Consider the following 18,727-nt stretch of genomic DNA (forward strand, 5'->3'; position numbering starts at 1 on the left):
GCTGCGTGGTCATTAAAGCTGAGATGGAGCTGATGAAGAAAAATTACCAAACCTCCAGCTTTAATGTATTCAGCTGCAATATAGTTACCAACTGCAAAATACAGTGCTGTTTAACCTCTCTTTTCTGTCAACTATTGACCACACTGAAATTCTTTTGAATGTAAAACTTTGGGCCCTGCTTTGGCAAAGAGTTGAGTACAGGATTAGCTTCACCTGCAGGTTGCCATCTTTAAATTAGCAAGGCTGTTAGCATGGGTTAAATAAATACATATATAAGTTAATATAATATTTTTTAATTAAAAAGATAGCAGTATGTTGATACAGTGCTATGTGGGTGGCAAGGATTAAATAACAGGCAGGGAGACAAGTTAAGTAGTTTAGGTAGTGAATCAGATCTTCACTGAGTGGCAAAAGTTCTGGAAAAAAGCCCCACCTTTTTGGAATATACTTATGCCAGGCCTATATTCAGGCCTTTTAAAATCAAAGTCCTTTGGCATTCATGACACTTGGGTCTGGGCTGGAAATCATCCAAAGGATTTTGGCTCTGTGCTCTGGGATTCAATCTCTTTTAAAAAAAGGAGCATTTTGGGAGGGTCGGTGACCACTTCTGGAATGTGTTAAATTAAATCCTTTGTTATCTATAGACAGACATCACAGGGGTTACAGCAGTGCAAACCTCTCTTCATTTCCAACCTTGTCACTGGATACTTTCTGCTTGGAGTGGGAGGGTAAGGAACATGATTTGGAGACAGGTGTCTCCTGAGCTCTGGGGCCCAAGCACCCAGGTCCTGCTTTTATTCCTGTTATCTCCAAATCAGGAGAGGCTGCCTGGGAGCAGTGAGGGCTTAACCCTGTAAGAAAGACCCACAGCTTTCTCTGGCTTCAAGACAAGTCCTGTCTTTGCTTACTCAATTATTTGTATAAAGGAAAAAGAAGCAATTATGAGAGAATAAACATCTGAAACATCCTCTTGAGAGCAAAAGCCAGAACAAGTGGGGGAAAAAAAGTCTGCCAGGCAGAACTCCTTTGCTTAACTGAACACAGGAGTAGAGACAATGTGCAGTGCTGCCTAGAGGAGGGAAAGACCTTGAAGCTGGCAGTTCACTGCACAGGCAGCAGACCATGATGACAGTGGATGATGTGCAAGTCAGGAAAAACTTCTGAAAAATCCCGTAATTTCCCAGTTCATCTATAGTTATTTTTTTTTCCCGAGTGCTAGACAAGATACTGAAGGGATTAACAGCTTAATCATAGCTGATTCATATATGGGGATCTGCACTGTTTATTTATTTATTTTGTTATCAGGAACTTCCTCTGAGAGACGTGGGAAACTGAGGCACAGAATGGTGAAATTACTTGTTTAAACAGTGCCTATGGCAGGGGGAAAAAAGAGAAACATGTTGCTCAAATCTTACACCACTTTATTACTCCTGTGCCGGTTTAACAGAGGAATTACAGTTCCTTGTATAACCCTGACTTTTCTGGCTGTAATGACACATGAGTACAATCCGTTGCTCACATTTCCCTGATTTTTCTGACTGCAAAATTAGGTCTTTTACACTGCAGGTAAAAGTACTAGAAAGGCTGATTTGCACCCCGTCATGTCCCCGGAGCTTTTGGTACTTGTGGGAAGCTACGTGGTGATCAAAGCCCATGAATCTGCCCAATGCTTTGCAAAGGCATGGTCGTTCTACAGGTTCGCTCCCCTGATCCCAAGCACTTTAACTGTGAAAACAGCATATAGTAAAATGGGCCGGACCTGATGCGCTGCTTTATCGGAGTCTGCTGTCATTAATCTCCGTCTTTATGAATGGTGGGGAAGCGGCAGCTGTACACAAGGATAAGCAGCCGTCGCAGCAGAGATGCTTTGAACTGCTCTGCTCCTCTGGGGAAGAGATTTGAGATAAACCCGAATCTGGAAGGCATCAGTGATGGTGCATCTTCCCTGTGCTGCCCGCAGCCGGGGGGTCGGGAGTGGAGCGTGGCTTTGCGGGGCTGTCTGTTGATGTCCCCTCACTCCCACCGCACATCTGCCGCGACCCTGCCACATCTGGCTGCCGCCCCGCCGCGGGGCAGCATCTGCCGGCACATCTGGGCGCGCGCGGCCCCTCCCCGCGGGCACATCTGTCGGCGGCGGGGGGCGGCCCCGCGGCGGGGCGGGAGGAGCGCGGGTCGACGCAGCCCCGCCGCCGGCCGGGGCGGGCAGAGCCGGCGCGGCGCGGAGGGGAGCGACGGCCCGATGGGGCGGGCGGCCGACAGCCTGGCCCCGCTCCGGCTGCTGCTACTCCTGGCGCTGGGATACGCCTGGACCTACCGGGAGGAGCCGCAGGACGGCGACAGGCGGGTGTTGCGATAGCGAGGCTGCTTCTGTGCATGTCCTCCCCATCTACCACCTTCTATTTATTTTTCCAACCTTTTCCCCGCCTTGCAGGGAGGTTTGCTCCGAGAACAAAATCGCCACCACCCGGTACCCCTGCCTGAAACCCACGGGAGAGCTCACCACCTGCTTCAGGTGAGCGCCGCAGCTGCGGAGGACGGGGGACAGAGGGGGCGCGGGGCTCACGCGTGTCCGTGGCTGGGGACTCGCTGTCTACGGGGAAGGCGCGGGGGGACACACGCGTGTGGGTGTCAGGCTCAGGGAGGGCAGCTGTGCTAGCTGTTTGTCTCCCCCCTGCTCTGTGCTTGCCCACCCGGGTATTCCCACCACCCCGTGGACCGCGGAGCAGGTAACTTGGTCACATCCCTCTCGCATTCCGCATCTCCCGTAGCAAGTCCTGCAGCTGTCCCAGGGAAGGGTTTCCGTAACTCGCTGCAAACGTCATCTCCAAGACATCGCTGTAGAGGGCACGTGTGGTTCTCATTGCTGTACTGAAGCCACCGATAGTTTTTGATACGGTGAGAGAGGCTTCCTCTGACCTGGGTGTCTGGGACCACATTGGAGCTATAGTTGCATCAGTTACAGGATAATCAGCAAGATCGTCTGGATTTGTGCTACACAAAATATATCCCAAGTTGGGTAGAATTGGTAACTCTCAGAATTGGTAACTTCTTCAGCAACCAGCTCTGGGGAAGAAATTTGGCAGAGGCCTCTCAAATTAAGTAAGATGAATCTAATCACGAGTTTTCAATTTTCAGCTGTGTGTTTGAGAAACATCATCTGTTTTAATGATGACAGCTGTCCAGAGCTGTCAGTGATTGATAGTGGATGTGCTTTTTTGAAGAGCTGTACACAAAGTATGAGCACAAACATACCCCTTCCCTGATGCCCTCAGGTTAGCCTCGTCCCCACAGACAAGATATTTCATGTATGAAAGCTCCTTCTTATGAGAGGCTACTTTGTGGAGGCAACTGTGCTCTGCCTGTGTGTGTATGCTTGCATGTGGCAAGGAGCCACTTCTGTATACCAAAAATACAGTAACAAATGTAAAAAGTGCTACAGAGAGTGTCCACTTTTCAGAGAGTGTCCATCTCTTCTGTTTGGCATTCCAAATAGCTCCAAAGAGTAGACACAACATTGCAGCAGCGTTGTCCCTCTCCCATGCTCTCAGGCTTGTTCATGCCCTCTGGCAGCCACAGTCACTTGGGACAGTGTACTGCCACTGCCCAGTTTTTAGGAGCATTAGCTTCCTCCCAGTCCCTGGGAAGGGCTCTGCAGAGAATGCAGACCACCCTTCCCTGCATCTGTTTTCTTCTCTCTCTCCTCTCCCTGTGAAGGTGAGGCAGAGCCCTCTTACAAGCAGCTCTTGAGGACCCAGTGGCAACACATTTTGGAGAGGTACAGTGTGAAGGTTTCGCAGGGAGGGTTTTGCAGGTTCTTGGCTGAACCTGCAGCATTTATCTGGTTTGGGGGGCAGAGCAGTGGTGTGGACAAGACTGCTCTGAGTGGGGAGTTACTGGATAAAGAAGCCAGAGTGGGAGCTGCTTAAGGCAGCACACAGATGACTATCCTGCTCCTTTGTGCGTGTCCCAAAATCCACCTGAGAAAAGTGATTCTCCTTTGTGTGACGTTGGAGGACTACACAGGCTCCACTGGCCGCTATGGACCGCTGTGCAACGAAAGCAGGACTCTGTCCAGCTGCCAAGTCCCACTTGTGCCTTCTTTAATCCTTCCTGAGGTATTTCTGACCTTTGGGCTCTGGTTGTGCCTCCCTCCCCACCTCTCCCTCTTCACAATCCCAAGCAATATTCACTGCCCCAGATCAGCACAGTCTGTGTGGATGAGAATTTGGAAATTGCTACATTGACCTCTTGGTTGTTTTAGTTCAAACATTTTCTGTATCTATGACTTCCAAGTCTCCCTTGTTTTAAAAGAGAAAAAAATTCCATTTCTGTGTAATCATGTACTTTAAGGTTTAACCTTTAGGCTTGGGTGAGGGCTCCATTCCTCACCCTGCAAGGTCTCTTTCTTGATGTCCATGCACAAGAGCAAGGCAGCAACTCTGAGAAGGAACAACTCTGCTCAGCAGAGCAGCTCTGCACCAAGCACAGACCTGAGCTGCAGTGTGCTGGCAGTCCTGCCCCTCAGAGCTGTGACATGCTCTGGCAAGGACCTGCAGCATCACCCTGGTGAACCCCAGGGGCGGAACAGCACCGCCATTGCTCCTGGTAGCAAGGTGTGTGCCCTTGGCAGAACACATTTTAATATAAGATTCATTAATATTTTGAGGTTGAGGCTGTTAACAAGATGTCAGGAAACTTGCGAGTGTTGACTAATCCTGTGGTGCCTCAAGGCAGATTTTGTTTCATAGAACATTCAGGAGCTTAAGGATTCAGTTTGCATCTCTGGAATGACAACCAACTCTTAAAGAACTTCAGCTTGGTAGGAATTCAGCTGTGGCTTTTAGGAGCTTTCGCTCCAGGTTTCATATAAATTTGATTTTGCTGTTCTACAGTTTATTCTTACAACACTTCATTTTTTAACTTCCTACACATCTTTATCACAGTATTTCATAGTGACAATAGTTATGTAATTTATATACATTGTTAGAGGTAGATAAAGGGATAGTTAATGTCAGCTTCTATTTACTATTAGCAGACACCTAACTTCTTTTCTAGGTCAAAGTACCATTTGTGTAGAAATTATACAAACTGACACAAAATTTATCATAACACATCAGGCATAAGGCAATATGCACCACTACTGATGATCTGTTATGCAATTAGTTAAATAAAATAAGGAATACATATGAAGTTAGATGTCAAAATTCCTCACCAAAATGCTTGATAGAAAGTAATATCATCCTTTTATTCCTCCTGCTGGAATTTGTCATGAAAATCAGCATGTTTTTAGGGAACTTCAATAAAAATAGCATCTTTTCATCACAAAAAGTATTTCTTGATTTTTTTTTTAAACCAGATTTACACATGATTAAAGATGATCCAAGTGGAGGACCAAGCCAGAAGTGGGGCCAAGCACTGAGAATATACTGGCATTTTTCCCTGTGGTCATAGCAACCACATACACAATCAGACATATTTTTTTCTTTTGAATGTGTGCGGTCTGGCCCTTGGTTTAGTTTGATTTCTATTTTTTTTTTATATGTCCTCTGTTTTCATAAGACCACAGAGGAACAGATGCAAAAAGCAGAATATTTTTTGTGGAAATATAATTTAAACTTTTGTATGTAACTGCACAAAGTACCCAGAACTAATGTCCCCATCAGGTAAGTATGGAGAAGAATTTCTGCAGATTTGTTGATAGTGGTATGATCCAATAAGACTTTGTATTCCTACTGTATGCCAAAATTCATCAAATTTTAGGAAATTTGGGCAGCATGAGAGTATGAAGCCCCAGTCTCTTGTTATTGTCTTCTCCAGTTGCTTGGATGTGATATTAACTGAAGTCTGTTTCACTCTCATACAGACTTCCAAACACTTTGTTGGCATGAAAAAATGCACAAATGTTGCATTTTTCTCCAGTACCTGTGACAATTCAGTTTGTGATCCTTGCAGCAGTCTTTTTCATTACAGTCCTTCCTTCATTTCCATTTTAAACAGTGCTCCTGTATGTTGTTGCTCTGGTCCAGAAAGAAAAGCAGCATCTGGGACAGTTATCCCCTTGCTTCATCCTGATTGTGGAGCTGAGTTTCCGTAAGGGAGTGGTAGTGGTTATGTCACTTCGAGTTCAGGAGGATCAACGTCTTATCTGGTACAATTTATTAATTGGGGTTTCTCCCTTTTTAAAAACCAACAAGCTTGATTGCCACAGAAACTGTTGTATATTAGCAGAGCTAAATATTTTACTCAGTTAGAATTCAGAGAGTGTAGTGAATTATTCAGAATTATTCAATAGGCATACTTAGAAACATTTGCTAGTGGGAAGCTGTTAGAAATTATAGGAAGATTCAAGCACGAAATATGGGAAAACAAGAATATTTTTATTGTGTGACTGTGCCTATCTCTTTGCCGACCAGACACTTAAATATTGTTGTGAATTGACATGAAAGAAATAGTCTTGCTCCTCCTCAGAAAATTTTTGTAAAATGTTAAATTAAGGAAACCGGCAAGCATAAATCGAGCAGATGAAAATTTGAACCTGGATCTGCACAGCCAGGAAGAACATTTTAGCCATTACCTTCACAGGTGAAGGGAAGATTTGAGGTTTTTTTCTTTTATTCAGATGAAACTGTTAGTCTAAATTAGTTGACAAAACTGATTATTTTTAAAACAAATAGACTATTGACATGGTAAGAGAAATTATCCATCTTTCTCTGGCATCACCATAAGTAGTCTCCTGCATTTTTTGCTGAAAATGAAGTGCACAAGGACATGTTATACCCTAATTTTGTGTGTATAGTGGTGGAGACTTCTCCTGGTCCTTCCTTCTACAGGACCAGCAAGGAGTAAACAGTTTAGAGTGCTGGAGAGAAAAATTCTAGCTAATGATGGTGAAATCTTTGTAAAGATGAGCCAAGTCTTTACATGTATCTCCAAATAAGCTCCATGTTGTGGAACTTAAATCTTGGCTAAGAACTTAATCTGTAACTTTTTTTTTAGTATTTTGCAAGCAAGACCTTTTAAATAGGACAAACACATTTCAGTCTAAGTTGTCAGCTTCTTCATCTGATAGTTAGCAGCTACAAGTGTTTTGTGTAAGTCCTCCCAGCACTTCAGGTTTCAAACCATGCTTTAAAAAAATTGTTCTACACTTCATAACAAAAAGACAATTCAAATGTATTGTGAAAGAGAATGCATATATATTTATGCCCCACTTTGTTCTGATGCTAAACAGAGATCACAAGCATTTCTTTTTACCCTCTTCAATGCTGATACTGCTGGTGAAGCCTACTATTTTTTATAGACTGTATAATTTTTTCACATTCTTAAAAGATAAAAGTAATTGCAAATAAGCTGGATTGTAGCTGTTTCACAAAGAGCAGCACTTTCACTAATATGCCCTTGGGGACCATATGCAATTCCTGGTTCCCAGATACTCAGCAAGCATGTAGCAGAGCTTTCCAACATGAGAAAAAATTGCTGTATATAGTTTGGGGCTTTCAGCTGGAGTAAGCAGAGATAATCTTTGGTCATCTTATCTTCTGACTGCGCTTTTCATAAATTTCTTTTTTATAGTTGCTTTTGCATTTCCTCTCTGAAATTTTGCTGACTATTCCATACCATTGAAAGAGCCCCAACTGATATAATATAACAGTTAAACAAGAAACGAACCTGATTAAAGCAAACTACTGCCTAATTTCCAGTTATCTTGAAGGGAAATGCAATCCATAGTAGAATTTTGCTGAAAATTTAGAGAGAATATGATTTCAAACTTTGTATTGGTTTCAGAAAACTAAACATACAGAATATACACTTAAAAAAAATCTTCCAGGGAATTGCCATCACAGGTAGAACTTTGTACATATCTATGAATAAAATTTTCTTCAATACAGTACTTTTTTTTACAAAACAATGTATGCTACAATGGTGCAAAGAGATCCTTCCTAGCTTTCCTAGATTTTTTTTTTCTCACTACTGCTTTGGAGGTAGCACCTTCAAGTTCTATGGTTCTGACTGCATTCAGTCCTGAGTTTCATTCATTTTTTCTTTGCTGTGATTGCCAAAGGACTAGATTGCTCATAGCTACTGAGACACAATGTGAATATCTGCTGGTTAAGGTTATCACCAATGCCACACAGTTGTCTTTAGGCTTCCATACTACACTTGGGTGGCCGTGACTTTCTGTGTCACTTTTCTGTCTCAGGTGCTAAAAATAACAAACCTAATTATTTCTGGTTTTTGGTGACATTAGGGACACCTGCGATCTCCGCAGATGTGGATGATACTGGCTGCAGCAGAGACTCTTGCAGCAAAATGTGATGCTCCTGTGGGTTTCCTATGCAGTGTCTCCTCTGTACAGCCAATTCACTACAAAATGAAACAATTTAATTAATGGTCTTAAAGAATGTTACGTAATTACTGTGAGTGGTGCTCTCAGGTACATATGCTAATTAAAGGATGAGGTCAGGCAAGTGGTCGTTCACGTAGTCTGGGAGTTTTTGATATTCACATCAAAGCAGTTTGGAGAATTTTAGAACTGTCAAGCCGAGAGCTTTATGATAAGTGCCCTGCTTGGTGGTTTGATTGATAATGAAACCCAGGTGCTTTACATTATGGTTTTCATCTACAGAATATAGGGTTAAATATGAACTGACTTTCCTGGCCGTGTTGTCCAGCGCAGAGACTCCAGACAAACAAAATAGTAGCCCCAGGGCCTCCTATGCCTGATACAAAATGTTCCCCACCAAAGGGAACATTGTTCATGTTCCCCACCAAAGGGAACATGATGTTTGTAATTATCTTAAGTATTGTGTATGTTCCATAAGGTCAGGCTGTTTTGTCCTTAAAAAAGTGGTTGTAGTCTCTCCTGCTAACAGCGGGATGTTATTAATACTTGTATTACTGTTCCCATTGTGGTAGACACCCATTGAGCTGAGTTGTGCTGTACTGATTGCAGACAAAACAGGCAAGACAGAAAAGGCAGGAATGGAAGGATAAAGATATGGAGCAGCAGTGAAGAGAAAGGACAAAACACCCAGGGGCACAGAGCAAGCAGAAAAAAGAACTGATACAGCTATAAAAAGACAAAAATTCTGTCTTTGTGGTGGTTTGTGTGACAGATACGTGTGTGACAGAAGGGAGGCAATCACTCCCCAAAGAAGTGTAATTTAAATGCTTCCAGGCTTCTATTTAAGTTTAACCCATAAAAACAAAACATCAGCCAAAATCAGACAAAAACCCACACGCATGCGCCCCTGGGAGGATTCCTGTTCTCCCAACTAGACTTGGAGCTAAGTTACAGGCCCTGATGCATCTTCTCTTGACAGCCTCTCCCCTTCCTTCCTTCCTCAGTCTGGAAAATCTCTCTCCCTCTCTGTCTCTCTCCGTAAAGTGTGTGTCTGTGCAGGGGCAGGAGGGACAACTTACAGGCAGATATTTAAATTTCCCTTTCAGTCCTAGATCTGTTCAGATTGCCTGCGTTCCTTGTCATGGCAAAGAGTTTTTGGGAAGTAGTTAAGCATGAAATATTTAAACTACTTGTGGAAAAATAGATCAGGCTTGCTAAAGATCCCAGGTAAGACAGGATTGCCCATATTCTGCTGTGAAAGCCATTGCCCAGTACAAAGAGCAGCAGGCTTTTTGAGACCTCTGCTGTGCAGGCCTGTTTTTCTGTCATTGCATGTGTGGAAGGGAAATTACTGTATGTGGGGAGCAAGGTCACATGAAGGAGGTATGAGGGAGATGCCTGATGTTGATATACAGATAAACAGTTGCCCTGTACCTGGGATAAATTTCATTTCAGGTTGCACTCACTCTTGTGCAGAACTGGTCATGTGGAGCAAACGTGTGATTTTGGGTTTCATTGAGATTGTGCTGAATTCTCACAATCCTGAGGTTTTTTTTTTTTTTTTTGGTTTTGGCTCCACCTCAGTGCCCTGAGTCCTGAGATGACTTTTGTCTCAAAGTGTGAGTGACTGCTGAGTGCTCAGTACCCATGTCACTCCAGCTGGAGCTGTTGGGGATGGCACAGGGCTTTGTCATAAGTCAGTGACAGGGAGATGGGTCTCTCTTCTCTGGAGACCTTGTGTTGCTTACCTCTCATACAGACCACATAGATCACTCCAGGGTTCCTCTTTTTAATTGTGCCCACCACCCCAGACAACCAAAGCTGACTTTGATTTGCAGTCAAAAAAAGCTTTCCCCAAAGTCTGCTCAGATTTTTTTTTTTCTGTGTGTTGTCCATTTTCTGTTTGCTTGATTTCACTTTTCAAACTAATAGGAGCTTATTTTGTAAACTAACAGTAGCAAATGTCACTCTGCTGCTCAACTTTGCCAGTTCTTCTATGTGGTTCCAATTGTAAGCAGAAACAATGGAAAGCAGAATCCATACAGTGCTGATTTGATTTCTTCTTGGCCTAGTAAAAGAAAGCAATTTGTTTGCATCTCCTTGAGACTAGCTCTGTTTAACAGTTGAGGAGAAAAACAATTTCAGTTTTAGATAGTAATCTCAGAGTTTAGTGTTTGGGAAAATCCTTCTCCCTTAAATAGTGTTTTCCATTGTGTTGTGTTGATTTCATTGCTGATCCTGGTTCAAAAAATGAAGTACAAGACTATCAAGCATTTAGCATACATCCAGCTATTGTAGATAATTTCTTCTGAGTTTCTTTGTTAGTTTCAAGTTCTAACCACATTAATTTTAATTGACAATCTGTGCTGTAATTGAAATGACGTGAAATACACAGTGTTTGTACTAACTGTATTAATTTTAGCAGCCACTCAGTAGTAAACACACATTAAATAGAATTCTCCTCCTTCCTTTTCAGATGGACTGGGAGATAAAGTGGTGTAGACACAGTGTTTTAAGTGGGAAAGAGAGACAAAATCTAAGCTATGATCCAAGTTTTTAAGTGGATCATTTTTGGAAAAATGAATAAGCATATTATAGGTCAATGGCAAGTTGTTGTAGAGTGTGAATTTGGAGAAATATAAAACAGTATTCATCTGGGCTAGAAAACACATTATTTCTCTTTCTATGGAAAATTATTGGTGCATAGCTTCCAGTGTAAAGTAGCAGTGTTCATGTTGGCTTCATTATCAACCCTTAAGGAGGAAGGCTGACCACCTAATTCTCTGTAATAAAGTGTGCATGTCCAAGAAGTTGTACTGGACAGTCTTCAAAATGGATGAAGAAATACATAAAGTATTATCATAATATCTTATGAGAAATGGATGAATGCTGAAAATATAGAAATTTATGAAAATACACCCAGAAAAAAGTGTGTTCAGAACTCTGTATAAGAGAGAGAAAATAACTTCATTGGATGCATTTTTTCTTTGTACGTAACTTCCTGTCCAGAGCTCCAGCGTCTCTGTGGAATGTTAATATTTCTGTGAACACATTCAACACGTTTAATGTTTGTTGTAAACCAGACATCTCGCCTACTCAATAAGATGCTATGATCATACTCAATTTTCACTAAAGAGTTTATTATCATAGCTGCACCAAAATAGTGGTGTCATTTCCTAAACACTGTTCTCTGGAATTCTGACAAAACCCCTTAGTTTAGAGATTATTGCCTTGGAGAGTTGAAACAAAAAAAGCCAAAGGGCTTTAATCTTTAAAACAGCATCTGTGGGAAGAGGAAAAAAAAAGGTGAAAATAGGGTTTTTGGTAGTTTTTCGTAGTTCTTAGTGGTTGAGAAGTGAAGAGTGTGAAAGAGACTCGAGGGAGCAGGACTAGAGCTACTGTTTGGTAAACGCTTAATCCTACTGGGAATATATGTTTTTAACTGCTGCTTCCTGAGGCAGGAGTAAGGAGCAGTGGCAGACAGACAATGTTGGTAGCCTGGGCTGACCTTTGGAATTCTGTAGCATGATGAACCCAGCTGCTGGTCTGCACAGTGGCCTGGACAGTCTAAGGGCAAGTAGTGCCTCAGACTGTGACTCTTGTGGTGCCTCAGACATTGATTTGTTGGTATATTACCTAATGGCCTGCTTGTATGCAAAATACTATGTTTGCTTAGGCAGTTGTATGAAGGTTATTTTGATGCATATTTGGATTTTAAAAGCTTATTAGGGTTCTTTTGTTTGTTTTGTTTTCCCTGAGGAAAGTGTATGTCTACAATACTGGACTTGCCTGGAGGCCTGGAGAGATAAGGTGTCTATTGCAAATAGGTCACTGGGGGCTTTGTGGTTTTTTTGATGTTTGGTTTGGGACTTTTTGCTTCTTTGTTTTATTTGTTTCTTTGTTTTGTTTGTTAGTTTGTTCTTTAGTTTATGGAAGTTTGTTTGTTTTTAATTTAGTGGGGTTTGGATTTTTTTTAGAGTTTTCGTGCAAAAGTATTCATTTCAAGCTCTTCTCATTTCAAAATTAAGAAAGATAAAATGGAAGTGGGAATGTAATTAGAAATAGAGAATGTGGGATTCATTTTTATTCTACCTTATCCTGCTGGCCTTCTAGCTTGTCTAGTAGGAAACCACAAGATACTGAACATGCTACTTCAAAGAGGGTTGCCCTGCTCAGTGTCACACTTCAGGTCCCTACATTTCTAACTTCCATCAATGCACAGTGAATTAGGGATAACAGAGGGAACTGGGACAATTTGGCACTTCCCAGTTTTCAGACATTTCTGTTCAGAGTCTGCTTTAGGAGTCCAGGCTCCAGTTCTTTTCACTACATATGGTCAATGAGGAGAAAGGGAAAGCTTGCTTCACAGCAAGCTAACATGGTATTTCCTCTTAGTTTCAAAACTTAAGGAGAAATGGAAATTTTGCTGTCATACCACCTCAACAAAGAGCTTTATCCACAAGGTTTTATAAAGACAGGCCTGCATTCCTGAATCTCCACTGGGTTTGAAGTAAATTCAAAGTGCAGTCAAACCTTCTCCTTGTGTTTGATCTTAAATTAGGCCCTTTTCCTGCAGAAAATTTCTGTGTGGCACAGGAGCTTAAGAATATTTTTTGATTGTGTCTTCAGGACTAGCCTTTTTTCGATTTTTCTTAGAAGCTCACCTCTGTTAAAAGACGTCTCTCTTGGTCCCTGCATGGGTACTAAAGAGGTCATATGAATAGATTCGCAGAGGTTTCCATTTCCATAGCTCTACTGACTTCCCTGGACCTACACCAAAGTGCTTAATAATTATTCTTAGCATTCCATGAAAAAAAAAAAAAAAAAAGAATGTAGATAGATGTTAAAGCAGATTGAACACATCTTACCAACAAAGCAAATTGTCTGCCTGGTTTTCCAAGCTGAGATTCTTGGCCGGACTCTTGTTTTTGCTGTTTGTTGTCCTCATGCTGACCCATACTTGAATTTGTGGTTTTATTGACCGTGCCTGGAAGGGTCCTGGACAGTGCCACTCCAGATTTACATCGGTAGGAGCACTGTGATCCAGGGAGGCAGTGGGGTTTAACCTTAGGAGGGGGTTGCCAGGTGTCCAGTTCTAGGTCCTGGGCTTAATTTCTCTGCTCCTCAAGGAGCTGTATCATGCCAAATTCTGCTTTCAGTTACCCACTAAAGTTTTATATAGGATGTCAGTATTACCTAATTCTCCAGCTATAAAGTGGAGGGGAAAGCCTAATTTATGCCTCACAGGGAAGAAAGAGAACCTGAAAGCTTATGCTGAAGAAGTAGCACTCCTGTTATAGCAAAGAAGATTGCCGTAAATCAAATGTTCAAATAACTTGCTAGACTTTGTTTACATTGGTGATTTGCTGTCATTCCAGTTCAACAAAATACTACTGTTTAAGATAAGAAGAAAAAAGACACATTTTTAAAAGTATATTTTTTCACATCCACCAAGAGACAAATTAGATTTTTGAGATGTTTTCTTATGTTTCAAAAGTATCCAGAATATTTCCACAGTGGGAGTAAGCTAATGGTACATCACTGGAACATTTCCAGTGAAAATAACTGGAGTGGCAGAGTGAAAAGAGTAGTAGAAAGCAAGTAGTCAGGAACAACAATGGCAAAAATACACATATATTTATTTATACATCCTTGTTTGCAGTATAGACCTCTGGATATTTTTAAATACCAGTAAAAGAAGACTTCAAACATTTTCATTGACCTTACAGTCATTGCAGTTATAAGTAGTTCCAATGAAAAGAAAACTCTTCCAAGAAATTTTCCTCAAGGACTTGAAAAAGATTTAATATAGGACAAATATATATTCAGGATGGAATTAGAGGGGAAACTTTCCTGTTCAGATTCCTCTTAATTGTGTATTAGGTCTGAAGACCCTGGCTGTATTCCATATTGTTCCATTTGTTGCTTGCCTCTGTAAGACTTCTCTTTTGGAAGAAAGAACTAAACAAATCTGGCAACCCTTTTATTAATTGCCATCTTGACCCTGCTTCCTGGAAATATAATTGGCCCAAAGGATGAAAAATTACAGCAAGTGTTTATTACTGAAATCCAGTCTCAGTTGTGAGAAGATTAAGTGTTTCAAAAGATTTAATATCCTTTTTAATATCACAGTTGCCTCATGCTTCAGTGGGATGCATGTGGAAAAGAGCTTCAAAGCAGCAGAGAACTGGAAATGGCTGTGTGATGTCTTGCTCTCTAGGCATGTGGTTGATATTTGTGGGAAATGCTTGAGAACATGAGTTTTAGAACTGGTCCTAACCACATCCCAATTTTCCGGTCGACTTGCAGCATGTATCCTTACATCATCCCAAACTATCCAATGGCAATGCAGAGATAAGCAGAGACTCCCAAGATACAGGTTTGGAAGTCGAGTGTCAAACTGGTCTTCTGCAGCTGGATATCAATATCCGAATGAAAAGCTACCCTAATCCTGATTTTTTGGTAGGAAAACTGTAGTTCCTAAGTCTATCTGTATGCATGAAAAAGTCTGTTGATGAGGAAGGTTTATTTGGAGAAACAGAGTCTTAATAAATAGAGAGGTAGATGCTAGCTTCTATTAGAAATAAGTTTTCTTTTTAAACGGACTGAACTGCAGATTTGATATAATTCCAAGTTTTTCCTTTTTCCCGGAGACAAAATGAAACATTCCCGATTTGAAAGACTCCCTGAGACATTTCGTGTATCCTTTATGAAATGTAGCTTAGTTTATTGGGCAGAACATTTCTTTTGCAGCCCTTCCTACTGAAATACAAGTTTTACAGGTACATCCAAGATGTTTTTCATTATTTGGTAGCAGACACATAGAGCACAGCAGATTATCTGCCTGCTTTACTCAGACTAAATGCTCATCTTTGAAAGAGTTTAAGAGGCACAGACACCTGCTGCCTTTGGTTTGCATTTTTTCATACTGATTTTCATACAACTTAATTTTATAAATTTCCTTCTTAAAGACTAATTTTTCCACAATGTATTTTTATGTTAACTGCTCTGAGGTAATTGATAGGCTACATTTGGAGGTTTCATCATTCCCTTTGTAAAGTCAATGTTTAGATGGAGGATTAGCCATCCTGAGTTTTTCCTTTTACAGTATAGGGTTGAAAACCAAAACAAAATGAAATTATTTATAAGCTTACCATCTCAGCTCTTGAAGTTAGAAAGATTCTGACAATCTTTTAGCTGTCTGCAGTGGCAAAGTATGGATTCTCTTGGAAGAAATTTAGGCTGAGATACGACAACATATACACATAAAAATGGTACATAAATTACTCTCTCATCCAAGTTACCATGAATACTTTTTGTTTGGGTTTAATGCCTGAGTACAAAAAAAAACAGCTAGAATCAAAACCTGTATTGCACCACTAGTGCAAACTGGATATAGTTCCATTGGATTTGATTGAACTTCTCTAGATTTATGCTGCTTTAAATAATGGTGAAAATAAGATTTTGTCCCTGAAATTCAACTTTTGTGAGGTCTCCCAATTCCCATCAAGATGATGTAATTTGATTATATTTAACAATGAGTCATCTAATTCAGCAATTGTTGTGTACGAGCAATTAAGTTCTGTTTTTTTAGAACTCTTCTGTCTCACCATAGATCTTTAAAGTTATTTTTGATCGTTGTTTATGCAAGATTAAAGGAAAAAAAAAAAAAAAAACAGCAAGAGAAAAAGCCCCAGTGAAAATCCAGCAAAACCCAGGTTTCTTGCATAATTTGTTTGGCTGGTCAGCACTTCTGGGCTGCTTCTAAGTATGTAAATTAAATATGTGCAATTATTCTAAAAAGTTGGAAATCCTCAATGAACTGATGTATCTTCACAAAAACCAATGAGGCTTTGTATTTTTAGCCCTGTCCTGTCAAGATCAGTGTAAGTTTATTCTCAGTCCTGTGATGCCCTACGAGATGGATGATCAAATAGTTTGGATGCTTCAAACCATTGAATTTGGTAGGACTCCAATGCCTGTATATCATCTGAGGACCTGTGCTCAAGTAGAGGGTATTTGGAATAAAGGAAGGAATTAGGAGGGAACAGTTAATTCTGATATGTGGTAGAACTTAGCAACTTGCTGATGTGAAAAACAAAACAAACCCAACAGGTCACAAATATCATTTTAGAATGTGATCAAGCCTATGTTCAATATCTTTGTCAGGTCAAATAGGAGGATGCTCTGTATTCCTTCACTTTCACATCACTTTCTCAGTTCTCTGAATTCTACTGCATTTATCAGCATCCCTGAACTGCAGAGAGTAGAAAAGATGCTTAATTTTAAGGTTGAGTCTCCTCCTTCCAGATGCCAAGGCAGAACATACACTCTCTTTTCCCTTGTTAATTATCCAGGAGGTTCAGCAGTGGTTCTTATTACACGTCCGCATTTTTCCTTCCTAGATGTGTCATTTTAATTAATGAAGTTTTGGGTAGATCCCTGCACAGTTGCCTCAAAATTTTCTTATTTATTTGCTTGCAAATACCATAACTTGTATTGTACATATTGTACATAAAACAGTGCTGCAAGTAAGCAGAGATATGGAAAACACTTCAGCCTTATTGGAAGTCTGGGGAGAGTGTGTAAGTCTGCCAAAGAAGGAATTGGATATGCCCAGGAGGGAAGCCCTGCCAGCATCGGAGCATGGCAGGATTACACTGTCCCTGCTCCATGCTGTGTGACATAGTACCATGCAGTGAGCCTGAGAGGAAATTAAAGACATGGATCTGATCACAAATGTAAAACTGCATTAGTGATTTTGATTTTGAACAGAAAATTATTGTGGATAATTTTTCTGGGACACGTAGATTTAGAAATATAGAGATGCAGGACAAGCGTCCCTGAAACCACTAGACTGTCATGGCAGTGACAAGGAAAAAGCCCATTAACTTGAATAAATAAGGGGAGAATTATGTCTTTGAAAACTTTTAACTTCTTGTTAGAATTCAGAGAAAAACAGAGTGCTTTCCCTGGGGTACCCAGAACTGTAAGAAGATGCTCTGAAGTGCTCCTTGTTCTGTCATCTGAGAAGAGCCAAAGGATATGCATCTCAGGGGAGAAAACTGCACATTCTTTCTGCTTTAGAGATGTCACTCCAGTCAGACTTTCTCCAGTGTTTTCTTAGAGGAATATATGCAATTGGTGGAATGTTTGTGCTTTTCTAACACTCTTGCTTAGTGGATCATCACCTCTGGTACTTAAATGTCTGGAAATGAGAGAAAATAAATAGTGGTCTAAACTTGGCAGCAATTGATCCCCAACAGGGATTACCTAAACCGTTTGCTGTTCCGTGTATCCTTTAAAGAGGCAACCTGTTGTAGGTAAAATAAATTTATCTAGTCTAGTGAGAGTGTTGGGGCAATTGTCTCTTTAAGGAGATGGCACTGTAAGTGAGAAGCTTATCAGCTGGGCAAGGCATAGGAGGAAAGGCTTGGTTACTGGACAACCAGGAAGTGGAAAAAGGAAAGTCAAGCATGGTGACACTACAGTCTTCATGGTGAAGTCTTTTCAGTAGTAGTGAGAAATTTTTAATACTACTGAGAAGGCATACCTGGCACTAGGCTTTCAGAAAGAGGGACAGCCTGATGGCAAGAGGGAAGTAGTCTAGAGATGGAAAGAAGCAATAGCCCTCTTGGAAAGGTAGAAGGCAGTCCTAGTTTAAAAATAATGTAGTTATTTGAGTGTCAATGAGTACCAAGCTTTAAGACATAGGTCTTGTTAGATGTAGCATCATATTTGTGTGAAAATCATCTTCTGGATTTGGAACTGGTTTGCACTGGGAATTCTGGACATGGTGATGACACCTTGCAGGCATCTTTATGCAAACATCCAACTTAGAGTTGTCTTCCTTCTACTGCATAGCTCAGATGCTTTCACTAGCCAGCAAAACTGTGACCTTATATGTGTCATGTAGCCAACTGTCTAGTGGCCAAGCTGAGCCAGCATATTCCCAGCTCTCATGGGAAATGCCAGTGCCACCTTCACATGTCAGAAACCAGCAGCCCCCTGTGGTCCTGCTTGCTCCAGCCTGGAGGTGTTTTGTGTCAGCACAAGCAGAGTGTTTGGGACACCAACTCAACCCCTCACACTTGCCCTAGTGCCTGTGGTTCTACCACTGATTACTTCAGCAGGATGGAAATGCTCAGGCTCACACAGTCATCATCTGGTGCCTTAAAATCATGGGCTCCTTCCTTTTTGGTGTTTTAGCCTTGTTATTGAATGTGGTGAATGTGGGAAATCTTATCGCTTGTCCAAATGTCTTCTATGGCTGTGCTCAACATCCTGTGATGGTGCTGTCTCTTTATGAACATCTCCCTTGTCATTGTTAGCATGGAACAAATAACCCTGGAAATAAACAAAACAAGGAAATATAGAAAATAC

At 41.1% G+C, this 18,727-nt stretch overlaps 1 protein-coding gene across 1 annotated transcript in view; it reads left to right on the plus strand.

The window, feature by feature from the left end:
- The first annotated feature begins 2,239 nt into the window (after positions 1-2,239).
- Positions 2,240-18,727, plus strand: part of CCBE1 (collagen and calcium binding EGF domains 1) — a 92,830-nt gene continuing 76,342 nt past the window's right edge. Inside the window, exons 1-2 of the mRNA XM_053932054.1 lie at positions 2,240-2,340; positions 2,432-2,512. Coding sequence (XP_053788029.1) covers positions 2,240-2,340; positions 2,432-2,512 — 182 coding nt within the window. The remainder of the gene's footprint in view (positions 2,341-2,431; positions 2,513-18,727) is intronic.

The sequence above is a fragment of the Vidua chalybeata genome, chromosome Z, assembly GCF_026979565.1.
Source record: "Vidua chalybeata isolate OUT-0048 chromosome Z, bVidCha1 merged haplotype, whole genome shotgun sequence".
NCBI lineage: Eukaryota > Metazoa > Chordata > Aves > Passeriformes > Viduidae > Vidua > Vidua chalybeata.